Source organism: Salmo salar, chromosome 21 (assembly GCF_965601325.2).
Source record: "Salmo salar chromosome 21, fSalSal1, whole genome shotgun sequence".
Lineage (NCBI taxonomy): Eukaryota > Metazoa > Chordata > Actinopteri > Salmoniformes > Salmonidae > Salmo > Salmo salar.
This window is the reverse complement of record NC_138311.1, coordinates 26327190-26346531: the sequence shown is the minus strand read 5'-3', so window position 1 is coordinate 26346531 and position 19342 is coordinate 26327190. Positions and strand designations below refer to the sequence as shown.

The 19342-nt window shown below is 43.5% G+C and overlaps 1 protein-coding gene across 2 annotated transcripts in view; it reads left to right on the top strand.

Annotated features, from left to right (window-relative positions):
• Positions 1-19342, top strand: part of LOC106582011 (interleukin-1 receptor accessory protein-like 1-B) — a 308398-nt gene that overhangs the window by 24281 nt on the left and 264775 nt on the right. For both annotated transcript variants that reach the window (XM_014164644.3, XM_014164641.3), the window contains exon 2: positions 11094-11195. In XM_014164644.3, coding sequence (XP_014020119.3) covers positions 11114-11195 — 82 coding nt within the window. In that variant the 5' untranslated portion in view covers positions 11094-11113. The remainder of the gene's footprint in view (positions 1-11093; positions 11196-19342) is intronic.

Below are 19342 nucleotides of genomic sequence, written 5' to 3'. Positions count from 1 at the left end.
CCAATGACCGTGCACTCCGGACAGACAGACACATCTGTAGACTATTTTGTGCTTTTATATGAAGTAAAAGGTAGGCCTATTCCACTGGATCAGAGCATGACATTTTTACCTCTTTCATGCTGAGTGGTTATCGAAAGGGAGAGAGCTGGAAAGATTGTTCAAATAGGCTACATTGAGGAACTATTGTCATTCTAAATGGATGTAAAACAGACTTTGTTTACTTGCTGTTTGAGGCGAAGAAAAAAATACTTTGAGAAGCTCCACAGTGATGGTGAGTTAAGACAATCAGAAGTAGTATCAGATCCACAAATGGGGACATTTATAGCCCTACATTTGCACACAGGCCAGGTAGCCTAGGCCTACATCTATGTGTAGTCAGGTGTGTGTCCTTACTCAATATTAACAGGAGCTCTCCAAACAAAAGACAATGAATAAATTGACGGCTCGTGAATGGAATGAAATAAACCAAAACCTTTTCCTCACAAGTGTTGCCCTGGTTGTGCGCTCTGCAAACAACGTTCCCACTCCTACAATGACAACGGTGAGACTGTAGTAGTAATATATTGAATGCATTAACAGAAATTACCGTAATCAATCAAACGTTGTAGATTATAAATTATGGGAATTAACGGTAAATATACTACTGGTGATACTGGTGTGCAATCACGCGGCCTCCGCAATGGATTAGTCCACTCAGACAGGCCTCCACAATGGATTAGTCCACTCAGACAGGCCTCCGCAATGGATTAGTCCACTCAGACAGGCCTCCGCAATGGATTAGTCCACTCAGACAGCCCTCCACAATGGATTAGTCCACTCAGACAGGCCTCCGCAATGGATTAGTCCACTCAGACAGGCCTCCGCAATGGATTAGTCCACTCAGACAGGCCTCCGCAATGGATTAGTCCACTCAGACAGGCCTCCGCAATGGATTAGTCCACTCAGACAGGCCTCCGCAATGGATTAGTCCACTCAGACAGGCCTCCGCAATGGATTAGTCCACTCAGACAGGCCTCCGCAATGGATTAGTCCACTCAGACAGGCCTCCACAATGGATTAGTCCACTCAGACAGGCCTCCGCAATGGATTAGTCCACTCAGACAGGCCTCCGCAATGGATTAGTCCACTCAGACAGGCGTGAATCAGACAGGTGTCTCATGGGGACAGCCCTACTACACATAATGTACAACTTGAACCTAATTTGGTCGCATATGCAAACAAAATATTTAGCTCTGCGACCTGGACTTTTAATTTGGGAGCACATGCAACCCCCCCAAGAATCCAATATTATTATATATTTTTAGAATAATTATTGTAATGGGGCCTCCCGAGTGGTGCCCCATCGATCCCAAGCTGTATCACAACCGACCGTGATCGGTAGTCCCATAGGGCAGTGTACAATTGGCCCAGCGTCGTCCGGGTTAGGGGAGGGTTTGGTCGGGGGGCTTTACCTGCCTAATCGCGCTCTAGCAACTCCTTGTGGCGGGCCGGGTGCCTGCAGGCTGACTGCGGTCATCATTTGAACGTTGGTGCGGCTGGCTTCCGGGTTAAGCGGGCGGGTATTAAGAAGCGCGGTTTGGCTGGTCATGTTTCGGAGGATGCATCTTTTGACCTTCGCCTCCCGAGCCCTTTGGGGAGTTAAAGCGATGACCGAAATTGGGGAGAAAAAAGGGGGTAAAATACAAAAAATATATATTTTTATAATAATAATGATTGTGCCATTGATTCCAGAGCGCAGATTCATTTACGTCATGCTTGCATCATTAATACAGCCAAAACTGCTTGTTTTTAAGCCAAACAACTGAACCAGCTGGGAGACTTGCAAGCCAAAGAACACCATCCCAAGCGTGAAGCACGGGGGTGGCAGCATCATGTTGTGGGGGTGCTTTGCTGCAGGAGGGACTGGTGCACTTCACAAAATAGATGGCATCATGAGGCAGGAAAATTATGTGGATATATTGAAGCAACATCTCAAGACATCAGTCAGGAAGTTAAAGCTTGGTCGCAAATGGGTCTTCCAAATGAACAATGACCCCAAGCATACTTCCAAAGTTGTGGCAAAATGGCTTAAGGACAACAAAGTCAAGGTATTGAAGTGTGCCATCTCAAAGCCCTGACCTCAATCCCATGGAACATTTGTGGGCAGAACTGTAAAAGCGTGTGCTCGCAAGGAGGCCTACAAACCTGACTCAGTTACACCAGCTCTGTCAGGAGGAATGGGCCAAACTTCCCCCAACTTATTTTGGGAAGCTTGTGGAAGGCTACCTGAAACGTTTGACCCAAGTTAAACAGTTTAAAGGCAATGCTACCAAATACTAATTGAGTGTATGTAAACTTCTGACCCACTGGGAATGTGATGAAAGAAATAAAAGCTGAAATAAATCATTCTCTCTATTATTATTCTGACATTTCACATTCTTAAAATAAAGTGGTGATCCTAACTGACCTAAGACAGGGAATTGTTACTAGGATTAAATGTCAGGAATTGTGAAAAACTGAGTTTAAATGTATTTGGCAAAGGTGTATGTAAACCTCCGACTTCAACTGTATATATTGCTGCCTACAAGCAGCAGTATTTTGCTGCTTGTAGGCTACTGTCTGTAATTTGTTTGAATATATTTCATGTGTAGCCTAACATTTGCGCAATGATGTGCAAAATCTTGATTGAGTGCATTATTATAGGGTAAGCATTAGAGTAAATATTTGCAGCCATAAGTGATAATATATTTCCAGGACCTGATCCGTCGTAAGTATTGTGGAATAATTCTAATGTTAACATAAGATTTTAATGGAGAAAGCTGATCCTGTCAGTATCGACACATGCTTCAACGACTCACTTTGCAAACGTTCTCTCTGCGTGGTGTTTTGGGAAACGTAGTGTATGTTACAGTACCATGTTCGGCCGTTGTAGGAAAGATGCATCGTTAAAACACTCGTAAGCCTAATTTCCATCGCTATCGGGAAACCGGGGCCTTGGTATTACTGACTCAAATTAATTAAATGAGTCGAAAGAGTTGTTCTTTTTACTGAACGAATCGAAAAGATCCGAGTCAGAGTAAAAAGAGCCGAAGGAACCGAACTTCCCATCATTAATGTCATCATCACAAAGGTGACACTCTCAAAGAGACAGTGTACTATTTTCAATGCAATGCATCTCAACAGGAAAATAGACCTTTTACACCACGTAGAAACCTATTATTCCACAAATGGATTTGTAATTTCAATGACAGGTATATTTCTCAACATTTGAGCTTTTTATAATAAACAAATGTATTTACTGTGTTACATATTAGTTTCTAGAACACATCATGTGCTTCAAAAGTAGCTAGAATTCATATAGGATCAATCTCAATCAAGAAATGGTGCTTCTTTCTTGTGCTTCTAAATTGTACCAATGAAAATGTTTAATTTAGAGCCTTACTGGAATCACTCTTCATGGTTAGAGTGACATCATCAAACGTTAACAACCACTGCTGGCTATAGGTGCTGTGAATAAGGATGTCTTTATGGTGTCATTGACACATTTCTACCGGTATGTTGATATAGGATATGTGTGCATAGCCTATGACACACCACGTGCACACACATACTCACAAACGTATGCACACACACACACACACACACACTCTTTCACACACACAGCTGAGTGAGCGCGGTGGGACAAATAAGGTGAGATGATAATTGAATTTGCTGAAGAGTAGGCGGAGGAGCAGGGAGGGAGAAACAGCTATCCAGGGAGATACATTCCTACAACAATGGGAGCAGACAGTCAATTCCATCACTCTTCCTTCAGGGCGTCATAGCCCGATGCTGAGCTGTAACCCTCATTTTCCGCTTATAGATGGCAGGCAAGCGGTGAGTTGTGTGCGTATGTGTGTGAGTCAGTGTGTGCTCTTGGGTCACGAGCCGCTGATCCGTGGATTTCGCGCTGTGTACATCCTCACACACCTGCTCCCGTCCCGATGCCTCGGAGCAAATGAGTTTGGCTGGCGAGTATGGATGGGGGTCAGATAATATGTCATATTGTTGGAAAGCTTGTTGGAAGGAAACCCACACTGGCCAGATCTGCACTGTCCCAACTGTTGTCAGATGGTCACCAAGGTCAGGAGGGGACATCATACTGACCATTGGTGCACATAGACATGTCATGAATAGAGCCAACATGTTTTCTTAATCTATATGTCAGAGAGGCATGTCTGTTCTACACAGTATATCTCTATATGATCGTGTGTGTGTGTGTGTGTGTGTGTGTGTGTGTGTGTGTGTGTGTGTGTGTGTGTGTGTGTGTGTGTGTGTGTGTGTATCTATACTTACAGTATATGTGTGTTCTGCCTTGTGGTGTCCTACTTTCCTCAGCCCTAGTATCCCTCCCCAACTGTTAATAGTGGTAAATTGCTTCAGAATTTCTCTTATCAAAAACCTGTGAAAACATAAATGTTAAAAAAAAGGTTTAATTCAGGTTGGTCTGATATTATTACTGATTAAACATTTTCCATCGTGTGTTCCTGGGAGAGAGATTCACTTAAAGCTACGCTAGCTCAGCTATCCTGCTCCACATCACCTGATTACCTGTCTACCCTGTACCCCCAGTTGCCCTGGAAACAATGGAACATCAGAACTCAGCTGTGCATGAGACACATTCTTCAGTTTGGGGAAATCAAGCCTTTTTCCTTCTGTGTGAAATGAAGTGACATCAAACATAACTTTGGATATGGAAATGTAGAATATATCTGTAAATATAGCTCCGATCTCCTTCACAGGTGAATTTTGAGGGTAAAAATATATATATTCCAACTTGCAGAAGTCTCAAATTGTTGAAAGGGTGTTTTCCCTGGTCTCAGAGAGTCACCCAATTAGGGAGGTTGATGGAAACAGTCACTCATGTCCTCATTCAATGTTGGCATGTGTTTGTGTTGGTAACACTTCACTACATCCAAAGACGTTCTCTTTCAGAGACTTAACAGAAGAGCTTGAATGTTTTAACCCCCATGTTACATCTGATTGAGCAGTTAGTGGTCTATGTGTTTGTTTGGGAGAAAGAGTCTTTGTGTCATGGTCTGTACCTCCTAGTAGAGAATACTTAAATGTTAGTGGGGGAATGGAGAGAGAGGACAAGTGACAGGGGGCGGTCGCCACAATGCCCTCTCTGTGTGGGATGAGGGGGGTGATGATGTCATGCTTGGCAAGGCCCCTGGTCCCAGTGAGCTTGTGAAGGCGTGACATGGCTGGGTCTTTCAGGAGCACCGTGCAATTGTTGTGGGGAGCAGACTGTGACAGGGAACGCTTTGAGACATTACAGCGGGAGACAGACAGCTAGGCAGTCTGACAGGAAGTGTGACCTGTGAATGGGCTTCCTGTGTGTATAGACTACTACTGCTCACTGATGGCTGGGTTCTCTCTCTGTCTGTGTTACTGTATCTGTCTCACTCACAGTTGCGGCCTGTAGTCGTTCCAGCTAATTGTAGCCTCCCCTGTGTTATATCTAACCTTGTGTGTGGGTGCTAGAGTTGTGATGATTATGGAATATTGGGTAACGATTAATTATAATGCAAATGACCACGTTTATTGTCATAATGAAAAATGTTTTGAGGTTGTAATGCATCAAAATGCATCTTTAAAAATGAGCTACGACATACCTAATGAATACAACACAGATTAGTGACACCACCATCTCAAAAAACAATAGTTTTGACCGCTTGTTACCAATAGTTTTGACCGCTTGTTAACAATAGTTTTGACCGCTTGTTAACAATAGTTTTGACCGCTTGTTACCAATAGTTTTGACCGCTTGTTAACAATAGTTTTGACCGCTTGTTAACAATAGTTTTGACCAACCAATAGCTTTTACCGCAATTACCAACTTTACCCGCTTAATGTCAAAATGAAAAACTGCTGTTGGGTAAACTTTATCTAAAGCTGAATCACCTCCCTTCAAAAATGTATGTATTTAGACGATTCTTATTATATACTTCAAGGTTATTGCCCATAATTGTTGGTTACACGATTATATGATTATTGTGCCAGCCCTAGTGGGTGCATACTGTGTGTGTGTGTGTGTGTGTGTGTGTGTGTGTGTGTGTGTGTGTGTGTGTGTGTGTGTGTGTGTGTGTGTGTGTGTGTGTGTGTGTGTGTGTGTGTGTGTGTGTGTGTGGAGGGGGGGTGTGTCTTTATGTTGTTTCTGCCAGCACCCATGTTGGCCAGGGGTTCTACTTAAGGGGAAAGACCTTGTTGACTAGCAACTAGGACTCTGGTGGTCAGCCCTGCTCCAGGAGAGAGGCAGTGTGTGCAGGCTCTGGTTTGTGTAGAAGAACCCTGCACCCCCTGGTTTGTGTAGAAGAACCCTGCACCCCCAGTAGCTAGCTTGTTTTTGGTCTCAAATCTCTTCCTCTAAATCCTTCCTTCCACCAATCCTTTTCTCCTTCCATCCATTTCCATCAACCTCTTTATCTTGTGGTGTGTGTGCGTTGTGTTTAAGACAATAAATCCACCAAGGGTTGGTAACACAAGCCAAAAACACACATTTCTCAACAACTGACGAGCTTATTGCTGACTGCTTCTCAAGGCCTTTTAGTGGAACAAAGAGACGCCAATCTTCAGGCAACAGGGACATTGCCAGAACGTTCTTGGCAGACATGTTTTCTGACTGAACGACGTTTCCTAGAAGAAAGTCTGAGAGAGCGACTCCTTTCATTAGCTATTCTAATCTGAGCACACACACACTCTCTCACATGCAAACACACACGCATACACGCATACATGCACATACACACTCTCTCTCTCTCTTTCTCTCAAACTCACACACGTGACTGACAGAGACTGCAGCAGTGCTCAAACATTCTCCTCATCATTTGCTTTTGTCTGTCTCTATAAACCAGGGTTCCATCCTGGTCCTTTCTGATTTAGAGGGTTCATTTGCTCAGTGTTCCTCTCCTCTCATATTGAAATGTGTGTCTGACACTGGCTGAACTCCCTCCACTCTTCCCAGGGCCGTTTGTTGTTGTATCCTCTCTCTCCTCCTCTCCTTGCCTCTCAGTCTCTCAGTCTATGGTCGCTGTCACATCTGAACCCTTTGTTGCTACGGTAGCCACCGGAATCGTGTCGTTTCAAGTCTCAATTTAAATACTTTAACCGAATCCAACCCAGCCCACTCAATCAACTATATTTGCATCCGCAGGCCTTTTCCAAAGGGGTTCTTCAAAAGCTTTGTTTTCATTGTTTGGTACTTTGGAATAATGAAATGGGGGATATATTCAGAGGGATAGAAGGCCATCTTTTCCTCATTTAAAAGAGTACTGAATTTGGGAGAACTGTATAATTTACATCTCTGCAGAGTGATATTTGAAGTCATATTATTGTGTAACTTTTATATAAATCAAATCAAAGTTTATTTGTCACGTGTGCCGAATACAACCTTACAGTGAAATGCTTACTTACAAGACCTAACCAACAGTTCATTTTGAAGTAAAAAATAAGTATTAGGTAAACAATAGATAAGTAAATAAATGGGGGAAAAAACAGTAAAACGACAGTGAAAATAACAGTAGCGAGTCTATATAACGGTACCGGTACAGAGTCAATGTGCGGGGGCACCGTTTAGTCGGGCTAATTGAGGTATTATGCACACTACCGTTCAAAAGTTTTTGGGTCACTAAGAAATGTCCTTGTTTTTGAAAGAAAAGCAAATTTTTTTGTAAATTTTTAAAATAACATCAAATTGATCAGAAATACAGTGTAGACACTGTTGTAAATGACTATTGTAGCTGGAAAAAACTGATTTTTAATTGAATATCTACATAGGTGTAGAGGCCCACTATCAACAACCATCACTCCTGTGTTCCAATGGCACGTTGTGTTAGCTAATCCAAGTTTATCATTTTAAAAGGCTAATTGATCATTAGAAAACCCTGTTGCAATTATGTTAGCACAGCTAAAAACAGTTGATCTGATTAAAGAAGCAATAAAACTGGCCTTCTTTAGACTAGTTGAGTATCTGGAGCATCAGCATTTCTGGGTTCGATTACAGGCTCAAAATGGCCAGAAACAAAGTACTTTCTTCTGAAACTCATCAGTCTATTCTTGTTCTGAGAAATGAAGGCTATTCCATGTGAGAAATTACCTAGAAACTGAAGATCTGGTTCAACACCGTGTACTACTCCCTTCACAGAACAGCACAAACTGGCCCTAACCAGAATAGAAAGAGGAGTGAGAGGCCCTGGTGCACAACTGAGCAAGAGGAAAAGTACATTAAACAGACGCCTCACAAGTCCAACTAGCAGCTTCATTAAATCGTACCCGCAAAACACCAGTCTCAACGTCAACAGTGAAGAGGCGACTCCGGGATGCTGGCCTTCTAGGTAGAGTTCCTCTGTCCAGTGTCTGTGTTATTTTGCCCATCTTAATCTTTTCTTTTTATAGGCCAGTCTGAGATATGGCTTTTTCTTTGCAACTCTGCCTAGAAGGCCAGCATCCCGGAGTCGCCTCTTCACTGTTGACGTTGAGACTGGTGTTTTGCAGGGATATTTCTAAGTGACCCCAAACTTTTGAACGGTAGTGTACATGTAGGTATAGTAAAGGGACTATGCATAGATGATAAACAGAGAGTAGCAGCAGCGTAAAATATGGGGTTGGCGGGGCACAATGCAAATAGTTTTGGTAGCCAATGTGCAGGGGCACCGATCAGTCGGGCTAATTGAGTTAATATGTACGTGAATGTATAGTTAAAGTGACTATGCATAGATGATAAACAGAGAGTAGCAGCAGCGTAAAAGAGGGGTTGGGGACACACACAATGCAGTAGCCATTTGATTACCTGTTCAGGAGTCTTATTGCTTGGGGGTAAAAGCTTTTGGGAAGAATTTTGGTCCTAGACTTGGTGCTCTGTTACCGCTTGCCATGCGGTAGTAGAGAGAACAGTCTATGACTGGGGTGGCTGGGATCTTTGACAATTTTTAGGGCCTTCCTCGGAAACCACCTGATGTAGAGGTCCTGGATGGCAGGAAGCTTAGCCCCAGTGATGTACTCGGCTGTACACACTACCCTCTGTAGTGCCTTGCAGTCGGAGGTCAAGCAGTTGCCGTACAAGGCAGTGATGCAAACAGTCAGGATGCTCTCGATGGTGCAGCTGTAGAACCTTTTGAGGATCTGAGGACCCATGCCAAATCTTTTCAGTCTCCTGAGGGGAAATAGGTTTTGTCGTGCCCTCTTCACAACTGTTTTGGTGTGTTTGGACCATGATAGTTTGTTGGTGATGTGGACACCAAGGAACTTGAAGCTCTCAACCTGCTCCACTACAGCCCTGTCGATGAGAATGGTGGCGTACTCGGTCCTCCTTTTCCTGTAGTCCACAATCATCTCCTTTGTCTTGATTACGTTGAGGGATAGGTTGTTATTCTGGCACCACACGGACAGGTCTCTGATCTCCCCCCTACAGGCTGTCTCGACATTGTCGGTGATCAGGCCTAACACTGTTGTGTCGTCTGCAAACTTAATTATGGTGTTGGAGTCGTGCCTGGCCATGCAGTCATGGGTGAACAGGGAGCACAGTTGGGGACTGAGCACGCATCCCTGAGGGGCTCCAGTGTTGAGGTTCAGTGTGGCAGATGTGTTGCTACCTACCCTCACCACCTGGGGGTGGCCCGTCAGGAAGTCCAGGATCCAGTTGCAGAGGGAGGTGTTTAGTCCCAGGATCCTTAGCTTAGTGATGAGCTTTGAGGGCACTATGTTGTTGAATGCTGAGCTGTAGTCAATGAATAGCATTCTCACGTAGGTGTTCCTTTTGTCCCGGTGGGAAAGGGCAGTGTGGAGTGCAATAGAGATTTCATAATCTGTGGATCTGTTTGAGTAGTATGCAAATTGGAGTGGGTCTAGGGTTTCTGGGATAATGGTGTTAATGTGAACCATGACCAGCCTTTCAAAGCATTTCATGGCTACGGACGTGAGTGCTACAGGTCTGTAGTCATTTAGGCGTGATCACACAGTCGTCCGGAACAGCTGATGCTCTCATGCATGCCTCAGTGTTGCTTTCCTCGAAGCGAGCATAGAAGGGATTTAGCTCGTCTGGTAGGCTTGTGTCACTGGCCAGCTCGCGGCTGTGCTTCCCTTTGTAGTCTGTAACAGTTTGCAGACTCTGCCACATCCGACGAGCGTCGGAGCCGGTGTAGTACGATTTAATCTTAGTCCTGTATTGGCGCTTTGCCTGTTTGATGGTTCGTCAGAGGGCATAGCAGGATTTCTTATAAACTTCCGGGTTAGAGTCCCGCACCTTGAAAGTGTCAGCTCTACTCTTTAGCTCAGTGCAAATGTTGCCTGTAATCCATGGCTTCTGGTTGGGGTATGTACGTACAGTCACTGTGCGGATGACGTCCTCGATGCACTTATTGATAAAGCCAGTGACTGATGTGGTGTACTCCTCAACACCAGTGCTGATCAGGAGTTACCAATGGATTAACAATTGTGTGTTTTCCATCTAATTTAAGACACACACACAAACACACAGGGTATCTACCACACAGGGTGTCGTTTACCACCATGGGATGAACCACAGAATGAACCAACCTACCGCCTTCATCTGGTAACATGATCTACGAGGTCCATAGAGTCGGCTAGGATCATTTCTATATGAACGCACACGTGTGTGTGGAATAGCCATCCTTTGAATTGAAATCCCCCTCACGCCAACCTTCACACTCCTCCATTTTTAATGAAGCCGAGATAAAATAAAATGGTGTTCTTTACACGTCATTATGTCTTTATTGATCCGTCAGCATCTTCGCCGCGGAATGGTATTTGGTGAAAATTTCTCCCTCTATTGCAATCACAAGAAGAAATCATTAGATGCCATTAGCGGAATGTAAGTAAAGGAGTGTATGTGTTTAGGTGCGTGTGTGTGTGAGAGTGCGTACATGAGTGTGTGGGTTTAATATAACATCTTTGTTCTCTGATGGCTGTGCTATCTTCGATGTGGGGGACAAGGGGCAACTTTATCTTCTCTTGAAAGATGACTGTCTTATCTTCTCTCTTCTTCTCTCTCCCTCTCTCTCGCTCTTTCTTCCTCTCTCTCTCTCTCTCTCTCTCTCTCTCTCTTTGTATCCTAGGCTGTTAGGTCAAGGGGAAAATGAGGCCTCCTAGCCCTCTCCTGATCCTGCTGTATGTCACCCTGTCCCGCGCCATGAAGACAGTCTCTAAGAGAGGCTCAGGTATGTACACTTCCTCTTTCTTTCTCTACTCCCTGTTCCCTGTGGCTCCTCCCACCTGAGTGGTGGGATTAAGCTAGACGTCTGTTTTAATGGCAAATGTTAGTAGTTCCAGGAATTCTCGTCACTTAGTTGAGATGTGTTTGTGGGTGCGTGCGTGCATGTGTGTGTGTGTGTGTGTGTGCGTGTGTGTGTGTGTGTGTGTGTGTGTGTGTGTGTGTGTGTGTGTGTGTGTGTGTGTGTGTGTGTGTGTGTGTGTGTGTGTCCACTAACCTTAATGAAGGAAGCTGAGATAATTGGAGCTGAGATAATTGCATAGGGCGTTCCCCTTACCCATTTCCCTGTGTCAATCTCATTCATTATATGTCTGTTGAGCTTTTTAAATGTGAAACTGACATTTCTGTCTGTCTTTGGGGCTGGATGGAGTATGATTACCTGTCTGCCTATCTACATTTTAAACATGACTGACATACTGAATGACACTTCTCAGAGCTAGACAGCATTCCCCCCATGCAGCGAGAGAGACTGGCAGACACCCAGTAATCTTATCGCTCTGTCTCAGGGTCGCCAAGGGTTAATGCGAAAATCATTTTGGCTCTAAACAGCAGCAAATTGAGCATCAATTGTGAACAAATGCAAAGGTCGAAGAAGAAAATGGATAGGAGAAAAGATTGAAGAGAGAAACTTTGTTCATGACAGGAATTGATAGAGCTGAGAGTAATCTGTTTCAGTGAGCTAACTAGTTGCTGCAGACTGTCAATGACTGAGCCCCAAAAACAGGCACTGTGTCTTTAACATGCTGACCACAACACCCGCGTTGCGTGCGCAAGCGTTGGGAAATAAATGTACACATACATGTTATTCAATCATTTCATCCAAACTGCTGGCACACGTTAACGAGCGTCTGCATAGCCTGGCGCTAAAATAGAACTTGGTCTATTTTTGACACTTGAAGCGCCGCAAGTCCCGCCTCTCCCATCTCCCAGTTTTTTTATGAGCATATACTCATGTGGGTGATTGAAAGATGAACTGAGGTCCACACTCCAGTCCAGTTGGTGGTGGTAAATGCACCTTAAAGTTGGTTGCCAACTGCCATATAAAGTCCACAGAAGAAGAAGAAGAAGAAGAAGAAGAAGACTGAAGGAAGAGAAATTCCAAGAAACAAACCTTTTATCTGTGGATTAATTGTCGGAGAAGAGAACACACTTTTGTGTGACTCAAAATTGGTCAACCTTGTGCATTTCAAGTAAAATAACAACCCAATGTTTATGATGTTTCACACAGGGCTGCAACGGCAAACTAGCTAGCTAAATGTTCATGCATGTTTCATTTGTTTCGACCTGGACCCAAATTAATATAGTTGGTTCAGAGTTCGTTTTGGAATTTCAGCTTGCATGTCTTGATGTGGATGGATTGCGATGAATATTGGCATCCCTCAAATTGCTTTAAACTTAGCCTTTGTGAGGCGTCACTACAGACCCGGGTTCGATCCCGGGCTTATCACAACTGGCCATTATCGGGAGTCCCATAGGGTGGCGCACAATTGGCCCAGCGTCATCCGGGTTAGGGGAGGGTTTGGTCAGGGGGGCTTTACTTGGCTCATTGTATTCTAGCATCTCCTTGTGGCAGGCCGGGCACCCGCAGGCTGACCCTGGTCGTCAGTTGAACGGGGTTTCCTCCGACACATTGGTGTGGCTGGCTTCCGTGTTAAGCGGGCGGGTGTAAAGAAGCGAGGTTTGGCGGGTCATGTTTTGGAGGACGCATGACTCAACCTTTGCCTCCCGTGCCCGTTTGGGAGTTGCAGCGATGAGACAAGATTGAAATTGGGGAGAAAAAGGGGGTAACATTTAAAAAAACAGGCCTTTGTTTTCAGATTAGATATCAGTTGGTCAGAAAGACATCTCGCCTGTTCCTCCTAGTTGAAAGGCCTGCAGTTTGGCTATCTATTATTCCCAGACATTAGTCGGTTCATTACCAGGTAAAGTACTGAATTGACCCGCTATGGTCTGTCTTTTTTTTTTGTACTGGCCCCCCGTGGGAATCGAACCCACAACCCTGGCGTTGCACACACCATGCTGGCGTTGCAAACACCATGCTCTACCAACTGAGCCACAGGGAAGACGGACTGTATACATACAGTATATGTGCACACGTATGTGCAATATATGTGTGTGTTTGCCTGTCTTAAGCTCTTGTGTATACAGTCTCTCTCCCAGGGCCCCTGGTATTACTCCCCATCTCCATGTCATTTACCCCTGGCTCCAGTCCTGGTATTACTCCCCATCTCCATGTCATTTACCCCTGGCTCCAGTCCTGGTATTACTCCCCATCTCCATGTCATTTACCCCTGGCTCCAGTCCTGGTATTACTCCCCATCTCCATGTCATTTACCCCTGGCTCCAGTCCTGGTATTACTCCCCATCTCCATGTAATTTACCCCTGGCTCCAGTCCTGGTATTACTCCCCATCTCCATGTCATTTACCCCTGGCTCCAGTCCTGGTATTACTCCCCATCTCCATGTCATTTACCCCTGGCTCCAGTCCTGGTATTACTCCCCATCTCCATGTCATTTACCCCTGGCTCCAGTCCTGGTCTCACTTGTGTTTGTGTAGGGCAGACATGGTGGAGGACATGTCTCAGGCTTTAAAGGATGACCTTTAAAGGTTTTCCAGACGGAGGAACACAGACAGACACAAAGGGCAGAGGGGCACTGCACCTTACCCATGAATGATGTGTTTCAGCTGGAGAGGGACTACACACACGATGTGTTCACCTAGCCCTACTGCTGACTAGAGGTTAACCACACATAGTGTAGGTTATAGACACACTTCTCCTATAAATCAGCTCTTTCTACCAGAGAGGAGCAGACGGCAGTCTTACGCTGATCCCCTCACCTCTCAATCCTTCCAACCGTGTGTGTGTGTGTTTTCCTTCTTTAGGTATAGGGTCAGCGGTTAGGAAAATATAATTTTAAATGGGTATATATTTTGACTCCCCAAAAAGTTCTGACAGTTCACGGGAAAAAAGCTGTGTGTGTGTGTGTGTGTGTGTGTGTGAAACGTCAGCTGTTTCTGTAGTCATGATCATGGTTATTACCTGGTGACTCATATAGTATCTATGGGCAGACAAGATAAAGACAAGACAATATGTCTTCATAAGCACTGCATGGGTCACGGGTTAGGTTGAGTTTGCTTAGGTTAGGGTTCTGATGGTGGTATGTCACTCTTATGACAGTGTTCTGTAGGCTGTATGGCTGTCTGGCTAGTCTGTTATGTAGCCTGTCTGGCGTGCTTATCTATGTGGAGTTTTATCTGGTGTTACCTGGTTTTCTTTAGTTGGCAGCTCAAGGAGTTGTGTGTAATGTGTGAGTGGTTAGTTTGATTGACTGTGGTTTTCTTTCTTTTGTTGAGTTAGATGTTTTCCCTTCATTGGTTCAATTGTTTCTGCACAGCAAATTGGCCAGTGTAACCTAGTGTTGATTTTTCACTATAACATTTGTAGTGTTGAATCAGGTGTTAAAATGTGTAAAAGAACCCCAGTGTTTTCACATGTGTAGTGTTACAAAAACACATATTTTCAAATGTGAAAACGTGTTTCTGGAACACTACACATGTGACATTTCACATGTTAAAACACGTGTTTCTGGAACACTACACATGGTCCTGGGGCTGGCTGAGGATCAATCTCATCCTCTTCTTCTAACTAACTGTCAGACTCCGAATTGACAGAAACATGATCCTCATATTCAGAAAATTCTTCTTCTTCCAAAATGGAAGACGCTCCTTCCACACTAGCTTCTCTCTCTGCAAAAAATGATTTCTAAGGCCCTCTGAGCAGAGATTAGTTTTGCATACTGATTGATTGTGGTAAGGAGCCACACATGCAAAGTTATTTATTTGTTGTGTTTTTGCACCTGGCTGGGGTAGAGTGTGGGAAAATACAGATTTTTTTATAATGTATTGTGCAGGTTCCCACATCATTGGGTAGTTTCACACACTACAAAGGGTAAAAAGTGCGAGAAAAGCGGGAGACAGGCAGACAGGCAGGGAGACAGACAGGTTCTTGGTGCTATGTTGAAACAGCAGGCCCAGGGAGGAGGAAGACAGAGTGAAGGCACACAGCAAACCTTTTTGTTTCATTTTTACATGTTTTCACCTACACACACACTTTTCCACACTTTTATTACCATCGGGTCCAGTGGAGCCGAACACCACATATGTAATATAAATGTGAAGGTGGGTGCACTGTGTGCACCTAATGAAAATGTGTTATTTTACATGTTCTTCTCAGAAAATGAGCAAAGGGCAAAGAGTCTCAGGTAGAAAATATTATTAATTCTATCATTTTTCTTAGTAAACACTGAAACTGCGTTCCACAGACCCAAACACCACACAAGGGTTAAACTGCTATGACACTTCTACTGAGAGTTGGCACAACTACACATATATTTGACCACTCCTCAAAATATGCTAACCAAGAGGTGGACCCTGACTCAATATTCAAAAAACATCCTAACAACAGCACTGGAACAAACCGGTAACTAGATAAAGCCTGCAGGGGACCAAGACGGTTTCAATTAATGTAATTTATGTCTTGTAGCCCTTTCCTGCAGTCAAATGGCCTGGTGGCTCATGGGTGGAAACGCCAAAAATCCAATGTTTCTATGTCAAACGGTTTTGTTATATTTCCGTTTATAAAGTGTAATATTGGGATGAAACTCAAAATGTAATACATTTCAACTCTGTATCTGACATAGATTTGTTTAAGACTACAAAAAATCACTCTGTGTGACACTGATTTAGCACACTGCAGTAAAAGGTTCAAGTAAAATATTTTCCCATTTGACACCTGGGTTTTGTTGTCACATGTGTAGTTTCATGTTGTCACATGTTGTAATCAATTATCGTTTAAGATGAGGGAGGATGATATTTCTTTTATGAGCATGGCCTTATTTCCATAACAGCATATTGAATCATTCATATTCTAGTCACCCATTCACCCAGCTCAGAATTTTGAGTAATCAAGGTGACAGACAGTGACACATTCAATACCGCCTTGCATACTCTTGCCTGCAGCTAGCTGATCTAGGGTGTAATCATTAGTCCAACAGTTGCAAATGTGAGTTTCTATTGGATAAATTCAGGTGTGTTTATCCCAGTTTCATTCCGTTTGCTTCTGTTTAAGAAACGTTTTTTCAACAGAATTGGAGGAATGTATACACCCCTAATCACATGCAAACACAGTTCACTTTCATAGCAGCCACATAAAAACAGCATGATCACTTTGCTCATTGTATATACAATGCATTCGGAAAGTATTCAGACCTCTTGACTTTTTCCACATTTTTTTTACGTTACAGATTTATTCTAAAAAAATTTTTTTTTTTTTTATATCCTCATCAATTTACACACGATACTCAGTAATGACAAATCAAAAACAGGTTATTATAAAATGCTAATGTATAAAAATAAAAAACAAAAATACCTTATTCACATAACTATTCAGACCCTTTGCATCCTGTTTCCATTGCTCATCCTTGAGATGTTTCTACAACTTGAGTGGAGTCCACCTGTGGTAAATTTGATTGATTGGACATAATTTGTAAAGGCACACACCTGTCTATACAAGGTAACACAGGTGACAGTGCATGTTAGAGCAAAAACCAAGCCATGGGGTTGAAGGAATTGTCCATAGAGCACTGAGATAGGATTGTGTCAAGGCACAGGACTGGGGAAGGGTACTAAAAAATGTCTGCAGATCCCAAAGAACATATTTCTTAAATGGAAGAAGTTTGGAACCACCAAGACTCTTCCTAAAGCTGGGCGCCCTGCAAAACTGAACAATCTGAGAGAAGGGCCTTGGTCAGGGAGCTCCAGAGTTCCTCTGTGGAAATGGGAAAACCTTTCAGAAGGACACCCATCTCTGCAGCACTCCACCAATCAGGCCTTTATGGTAGAGTGGCCAGACGGAAGCCACTCCTCAGTAAAAGGCACATGACAGCCCGCTTGGGGTTTGCCAAAAGGAACCTAAAGGACTCTGACCATGAGAAACAAGATTCTCTGGTCTGATGAAACTAAGACGGAACTATTTTGCCTGAATGCCAAGCGTCATGTCTGGAGGAAACCTGGCACCATCCCTATGGTGAAGCATGGTGGTGGCAGCATCATGCTTTGGTAATGTTTTTCAGTGGCAAGGACTTGGGAGACTAGTCAGGATTGAGGGAAAGATGAACAGAGCAAAGTACAGAGAGATCCTTGATGAAATCCTGATCCAGAGCGCTCAGGACCTCAGACTGGGGCAAAGGTTCCCCTTCCAACAGTACAACGACCCTAAGCACACAGCTAAGATAACACAGGAGTGGCTTCGGGACAAGTCTCTGAATGTCCTTGAGTGACCCAGCAAGATCCCAGACTTCAACCCGATCGAACATCTCTGGAGAGACCTGAAAATAGCTGTGCTGCGACGCTCCACATCCAACCTGACCGAGCTTGAGAGGATCTGCAGAGAATAATGGGAGAAACTTCCCAAATACATGTGTGCCAAGCTTGTAGTAACATACCCAAGAAGACTCAAGGCTGTAATCGCTGCCAAAGGTGATTCAACAAAATACTGAGTAAAGGTTCTGAATACTTATGTAAATGTGATATTTCCATTTTATTTTATTTGATACATTTGCAAATAAAACTGTTTTTACTTTGTCATTATGGCGAATTGTGTGTAGATTGATGAGGTGAAAAAACAATTGAATCCATTTTAGAGTAAGGCTAACGTAACAAAATGTGGAAAAAGTCAAGGGGTCTGAATACTTTCCGAATGCACTGTATAATTCCTCGCAACAACCTCTTCCTCCCTTCGCTTGTGAACTTCAGTGCACAACACATCAGCTGTCTGTGACCAGGCGAAAAAACCTTTACAAGCCAAACCTTCATATCATAACCGCTAACTGCTACCACAGCCTACATCGTTGTCACATCATAGTCAACATTCTAGAACTAACGCGTTAGTAAACCCACTACAATCATGCAGTACAGTGTACAGTCAGAAGGCAGTTTAACAGTTACGCCGGAAGGCCCGGTGGCAATAATTCATAAAACCAAAAATGTGTGAAAGTGAAAATTTTAAAAACATACAATCTTTCTCTCTCTCTCTCGCTCTTGCTTCTCCTTTATTTTGGAAGAAATTAATTTGTTCAAAACTGTTCAACTATTGTCTTTCTCTCTCTTTGTGTCAACTACTCATTACATTTAATGCACTGCAGTGCTAGCTAGATGTAGCTTATGTTTTCTGTTCAAGATTTATTCTCTGATCCTTTGATTGGGTGGACAACTTATCAGTTCATGCTGCAAGTGCTCTAATAGGTTAGAGGACATACTCCGTAAGTTGTCATAATTACTATGTAAGTCTATGGAAGGGGGTGAGGACCATGAGCCTCCTAGGTCAATGTACCCAGAGAAGAACATAAACTAGCTGTCTTCAAGCTACACCATGGTGCTACCCTACAGAGTGCTGTTGAGGCTACTGTAGACCATCATTGCAATACAATGTGTTTTAATCAATTATTTGGTGATGTGAATATATTTAGTATAGTTTTATCTATAATATATATCTTTTTTTATGTTTCACTATAATTATTTTAACTGAAATTCACTGAGGAGGATGGTCCTCCCCTTCCTCCTCTGAGGAGACCCAACTGGTTGAAATTTTGCATTGCCATGTTGTCACATTTATTTCACATGAGATCATGTGTTTTGTTTGTAAGAAAACAGAGACAGGCAGACAAACGCACACACAGAGAAACTTAAAGGTATTTTTTCCTTAAGTGTAAAGGTCATTCTCGCTTGTTGATTTCTCTCCTGGGGGAGGGTTGGAGAACAACAGAGATGGAGGGGATTGAGAGAATGAGAATTTATATTGTGTTTCCTTATTTTCATTACTCTATCTATGCAGCATTTGGATCCGATGGGAATTCTCTATTGTTCAATATTTAGGATGTGGAATCGTTTGGAATTCTATAGCCTTGAATAGTTGTGTGCGAGGGATCGGCAGGGAAAGCTTAATTAGGCCTCTGGAGAGAGTGGATAAAGCTGCTATTCAATTGATTTTCCCATCCCAATGTCTGGATGGCATTCCCAGAGTTTGCAGTGCTCTG